Genomic DNA, 5,688 nt, shown 5'->3' on the forward strand with positions numbered 1-5,688 from the left:
TTTCGATGTAGTCACGTCTGATCTTTATTTAGCTTGTTTTGTTCCTCAAAGAGATTATGCATGCCTTATTTGTACACATGGGATTGAATTCATTATCACCAGAAAAGTTTTCATCAAACTGTGCTGTGCTTAAATACGCCTAAAATAAACCACTCTGGGTCGGACTCCTGAAGTTTGCATTAACATCAGCTACTTAGTAATGTTGAACTCAACTGCTTTCTTTCCTGCCAAGGATCATGACTCTGCTGGCCATGGTGGTCAAAGTGACCCCCACAGGGACCTGCCTCCTAGTGTGGCCTGAAGAACTACTAAGTTGTGGGCAACAAGTGTTGTGGAGGGTGGGGGGCAGACTGGGAGGTCCCCATCGCTTCCTGCAGCAGGTGTCACGTGCATCTTAATTGGTACTTGTTGCTGGGACTCCAGGAAATCACTCCTCTGGGATCACAAGCCTTCAGGGCAAAGGTGGTTCTCCGCCTCTGTTCTAGGACCTTTTATCACTCGCCAGCGCCAGACACACACCTGGAGTTCAGAGATGTCTTCCACCTGGTGATACCCGAATGAGGGTCCCAGGCTGAGGAGCAGAATCCTTTCCAGCCTTGCCCAGAAGACCCTGGAAGACCTGTAAGTGATTTGCATAAGCCCTGGACCGGGCAGAAGCAGCTGGTTTAAAACCCATGGTGAAATGAAATTGGGGAGACTTGAGGCTTTGCTGAGGATGGTGACCACAGGGTGGGCTGCACAGGGTGGGTGGCACAGGGTGGGCAGCACAGAGGAAAGCTCAGAATCATACCCAGGCAGGCTGTTGGAAGCATATAGACACCCTTGGAAGAGCCGGAACTGGAACAGGATTTGGCTAATTTCTTCATTGTTTAGTGTCTTCCTTGAAATTTTTGTGAGCCGTATAATTTTTGCTACGAGTAAGAAAAGGGCTTTGAACAACATGCTTTCAGTGGAGGCTGGGAGATCTGGGGGAAGGCTTGCTGAGCTCTGTGCCTCAGTTTCCCCATGTGTGAAACGGGGTTCTGAATTCTTCCTCCAAGGGAGACCAGGAGGATCCCTTAGGACAATGGTACTGCCTTTGCACAGGCCTGGAGGATAAGACTCTCCTCCGACCTCCTTGGGGACATCTGGACTGAGAGCCTGTCCCTGCTGCTCACTCAGTGTGTGAGGCTGGGACTGCGGTGGCGGCTGAACATCCCAGCTGCTGACAGTGCAGCCTCCCTTCTGAGCTGAGCATAGGCATTTTGGGAAATCCCTTAATACCTCTATTCTGTGCAGGCGTATATAGGGAGGGCCAGAACGCTAGCTCTCCACTGCACTGCCCAGAGGCCCCTGCCTGACTCACTGCCAGCCTTCGGTCCCTGCGTTGCCAAGAAGAACATGGACGTCACCATCCAGCACCCTTGGTTCAAGCGCGCCCTGGGGCCCTTCTACCCCAGCCGACTCTTCGACCAGTTTTTCGGCGAGGGCCTTTTTGAATATGACCTGCTGCCCTTCCTGTCTGCTACCATCAGCCCCTACTACCGCCAGTCTCTCTTCCGCACGGTGCTGGACTCTGGAATCTCCGAGGTAAGACGCAGCCGCGCTGACTCCTTGCTGGTCAGAGGGGTCTCGGCCTTGTCTGGAGGACAGCTAGGGAGCGCCTACTGCCCTGTGCTCTCCTCTGGCAACGTCCCTGACTCTCCCGGCCTCGTACCCTGCAGAGGCCGGGTGGGAGCTCACACGCCTAGCTGCCCAAAACTCCCACATCATCGCTGGGAAAGGGGTCGGAGGAGGAGGAGACCTCCCGAGCCCGACCGCTGTCTTTTCCTCCCATCAGCTCATGACCCATATGTGGTTTGTAATGCACCAACCACATGCTGGAAACCCCAAGAACAACCCCATCAAGGCAAGTTCCATGGCAGAGGCAAGCGTCCTGGGCTGGCCGCACGCTGGCTGTACTTTCTCTTTGTGGGGTGGGGGTGGGATGTACTGCCATGAACCACAGAAAGGAGGGGCTTCCTTCCAGCGGGCCAGGAGCCTTCTGCAGCCGGCAAAGCTGCAAACGGGGCTCCCTTCTAGCTCCCCTGATGGCCAAAGAAAGGCCAAAAGGCTATATCCCTTCCTACCCAAGCGCTCCGCAGTGCTGGAAGAGTTAAGCCTCCCTTTGCTTTAAAAGAAGGCTCCCAGAGCAGATCCAGCCCCAGCTCGAGGAAGCGAATTGCCCAAATGCAGGCTGTAGTCAGGGCAGAGGGAGGAGAGTGCAAAGGGCTTGTTCTGGCAGACAGTGGTGCTATGAAGTTGTTGGCAGCATTGGATTGACAGGCAAGGCAGGCTCCTGGGACTGTGGATATATCAAGGACTTTAGTCCTACCAGCCAGCCAGTTCTCATCTAGTCAAACCCACCAGTCCATGATCAACCATAACCAATCACCTACTTAAAAACTTAATCAGCCAGCTACTTCACATGTTAAGTCCCACCCCACCTCATTACCAGCTTAACTTAGTCAACAAGCTACTTAACATGCTAAGACCCACCCAACTCATAACTAACCACTAGGCCATAACCAAACAACTGGTCAGCCTGTAACTAGCCATTTGATGATGATCAGCCAGCCAGCTAATTCATAACCAATAACTTGGACGCTAATCAGCCAAGCCACTCATTTACCCCCCAACCATCCTACTATAACTAGTTCTCCAACCTATAACGGATTAGCCAGCCACCCTGCAATCAGTTGGCTGACCCAGCATTGCCCAATCTTTGGGTCTGGAGTCAGGGGTGATCTTGCCTGTAGGGCCAGGTGAACAGACCCAGCTCCAGGCTTCCTTGGCCCGTGGAAGTAGAGGTGTGACAAGATTGGCTGTCAGTTCTGATGGCTGGACACTCCCCTGCCTGGTTCCATCCACCCAGCAGAGATCACACAGCTGTTTGTCTGTCCTTTGTCCCTGGAGCTGGTGGCCTTTTGGGGAGCTTCACACATGGGTTTGGGTTTCAGGTCCGATCTGACCGGGATAAGTTCGTCATCTTCTTGGACGTGAAGCACTTCTCTCCTGAGGACCTCACTGTGAAGGTGCAGGAGGACTTCGTGGAGATCCATGGCAAGCACAACGAGAGGCAGGTGAGTCTGGGTGGTAGCCCCATGTATGTGGGTCCTGTACCCCCAGGGAGACCATGGGTGGCTGCATTGGCTCAGCCACTCCTGCTGGGAGGGGCCACATCTTCCTGGGCTAGGCTGACCCCTTCCAGGACCATGGAGGTCACTGTCCTCAGCCCTGGCAGGGCCAGGCAGCGTGAGTGGGGCTCAGGGACGCAGGATGAGGGACCCTTGTACTGGGCACAACTCCAGCTGTCCCCCTGGATCTTCTGGATGACAGGGGATTAGAAAGGACCTCGGGAAAGGAGAGCGCTGAAGGTGACCCCTCTGAGCCATACTACAAATGCAACCCTAGACAGAAGAACTGGCATTTATACGCACCCAAAGTTGCCCAGCCCCTGTGGTATCTTAGTTAGTGAGTGACAGTCCTGAGGCTTAAGGAGGTCGCTTGCCAGGCCGGGAAAGCTTCTTTCCCAGGAGTCACCCACCCCGACCCATGGTTCCTGGTCATGGGGAGGTCCCTCAGGTCTTTGGATTGAGGGAGCCCCAGGCACTGGGCCTGGCTGGAAGTAGTGCCTCCTGACAGAGCTGGGATTGTGCAGGAAGCTCAATGAGGCTGGCTAGGTGTGTCACGCCCATGTGAGCCAGATGGCAGAGAAGGCTAGAAGCAAGGTTCTTGGCCCCAGTCTTAGTTTCTCTTGGACGGGCTTTTCTGTCAGCATTAGAAGGGGGTGAGGATGAACCAAGCTCCATATGCACTGAAGCCAGGACAAGGCTTCCCTGACCCTCGGCCAGGCTTCAGAGGGCTCCTTCTACCTCTTGGCCTTTGCCCCTAAAGATGGAGGAAATTGGGCCCAGGGAGCTGAGTCTGGAGGCCCAGAATTCTGGAGGAAGTGGGTTTTCTGCCCGGCTGAAGCTTTCTGTTGGGTGGGATTGCTGATGCCCTGGTCTTGGGCAGTCCCTGTGGGTCCAAGGGGAGGGGGAGCTGGGAAGAGTACCCAACCAAGGACAGTATAGTTCACTGGAGTTAGGACAGAATCTGCGACAGCCAGCTCCACAGCACAGGCCCTGAGCAGGCCCACTCTCTGTGCTTGGCCTTTGCCAGAGGTCCCTTGGAGGCTCGCTATGATTCCAGGATTTCAGGAGTCTGGTTGCGGCTCTGTAAATCTCATGGTGAAGTGGCTAACTGGTGGTGGTCTGGTCCTAAAGCCCAGCCCCATGAGACCATCTGGACCCCGGGCACCTTGTGTGGTCTGAGAGGTTCCTTTTCCAGTGTGGGATGGTGGCTGTTGCTGCCCCATCACCCCTGACCATGCTCCTCCCTGGTGGTCCCCAGGATGACCATGGCTACATCTCCCGTGAGTTCCACCGTCGCTACCGTCTGCCTTCCAATGTGGACCAGTCCGCCCTCTCCTGCTCCCTGTCTGCGGATGGCATGCTGACCTTCTCTGGCCCCAAGGTCCAGTCCGGCTTGGATGCTGGTCACAGTGAGAGGGCCATTCCTGTGTCACGGGAGGAGAAGCCCAGCTCGGCCCCCTCGTCCTAAGCAGGCCTTGCCTTGGTTGTCCCCTGAGGCCCCTGACCCAGGGGCCACAGCAGTCTGCCTTCCTACCTTCCTTTCTTTCTCTTTGTTCCCTTTCCATTTTCTCAGAGGGTTGAGGGTTTGGGGGAGTGGCTTAGAGAGCTTGGGGTCTTGGCCTGAGGTGCTGCGGGTTCAGGGTGACCCAGGCTCAACACCGGCCGGTTGGAGGGAATGATGGCATGGAACTCTTGAGATACGATCTGTCCTCCTGGAATGTGGCATCTGAGCGCTGCTCCAAAGGCAGAGTGGGTGGTGGCTAACCAACTCTGAGAGCCCTCTGCCGGGCCCCTGGGTGGCAGCCTCTCCTCTTGCCCGTACTCACTGAAGGCTCATGTGCTGGGCTCCGACCGCCAACTTCTCTCAACCCCTCTTCCTGAGACTTTCTCTATGTAGTATTGCTCTTGGGGACCCTGGTCACCCATGAGAATGGAGCCCCTGGCAGACAATAAAGAGCAGGTGACAGAAGCAACTTGCAGTCTGGTGTCGTGCTGTCCTCCGTTGGGGTTGGCAGGGGGGGGCGGGGCACCCGGGAGGGTGTAATAGGCATCTCCTGCCTGCCCGGAGAGGGTTTCCGGCATTCTATCCTGTCTCTTAAGTCCACGGTGCCCTCCGCAACCAGCTCTGCAGTACTGTGTCCTAACCCATGCTGGAGGTGTCAGGTGCCCTCTCCCCTTCCCTCACCAGAGCAGACCTTGAAGTTCGTGTCTACCCAGAGTGGCCTGTTCAGATCCCAGTGGTGGGGAGACCTTGTCTGAAGGATCACAGCCTTCCACTAGGGGCGAGGCAGCGGGCAGCAGCTTCTTAGGAGTGGTACTATGGTTGCACAGGCCTGGCCAGTACAGCCAAGCCCTGCAGATGGCCCAGTACTCAGGAGGTACAGCACACACATTGTCCATCGCATGCATGACACACACCACAGAGGACACCGCACCTCATGCACATGTACTCACACACACATGCCACTCATCCCAAACATACAACATGCCTCATACCCTATGCGGCACACATACAGTGTACTCATGGTACCTA

The 5,688-nt window shown here is 55.6% G+C and overlaps 1 protein-coding gene across 2 annotated transcripts; it reads left to right on the forward strand.

The window, feature by feature from the left end:
• The first annotated feature begins 514 nt into the window (after positions 1-514).
• Positions 515-5,128, forward strand: Cryaa (crystallin alpha A). Of its 2 annotated transcripts, XM_037200027.1 has the most exons (5): positions 515-621; positions 1,279-1,569; positions 1,820-1,888; positions 2,979-3,101; positions 4,414-5,128. In XM_037200027.1, the coding sequence occupies exons 2-5, from the start codon at positions 1,381-1,383 to the stop codon at positions 4,621-4,623; spliced, it is 591 nt and encodes a 196-aa protein (XP_037055922.1). In that variant the 5' UTR covers positions 515-621; positions 1,279-1,380; the 3' UTR covers positions 4,624-5,128. The 2 variants fall into 2 exon arrangements, with proteins under 2 accessions (XP_037055922.1, XP_028740908.1); XM_028885075.2 differs by lacking the exon at positions 1,820-1,888 and having other exon boundaries at positions 518-621.
• The last annotated feature ends 560 nt before the right edge of the window (positions 5,129-5,688 follow it).

Source organism: Peromyscus leucopus, chromosome 16_21 (assembly GCF_004664715.2).
Source record: "Peromyscus leucopus breed LL Stock chromosome 16_21, UCI_PerLeu_2.1, whole genome shotgun sequence".
NCBI lineage: Eukaryota > Metazoa > Chordata > Mammalia > Rodentia > Cricetidae > Peromyscus > Peromyscus leucopus.

What these genes read in the sequence shown, in the direction of transcription:
- Cryaa (XM_037200027.1), top strand. Translation starts at nt 1,381, where the DNA reads ATGGACGTCACCATCCAGCACCCTTGGTTCAAGCGCGCCCTGGGGCCC. An exon ending in CCAAGAACAACCCCATCAAG is followed by an intron (nt 1,889 to 2,978) that starts GCAAGTTCCATG and finishes TTTGGGTTTCAG; the next exon opens with GTCCGATCTGACCGGGATAA. An exon ending in GCAAGCACAACGAGAGGCAG is followed by an intron (nt 3,102 to 4,413) that starts GTGAGTCTGGGT and finishes GGTGGTCCCCAG; the next exon opens with GATGACCATGGCTACATCTC.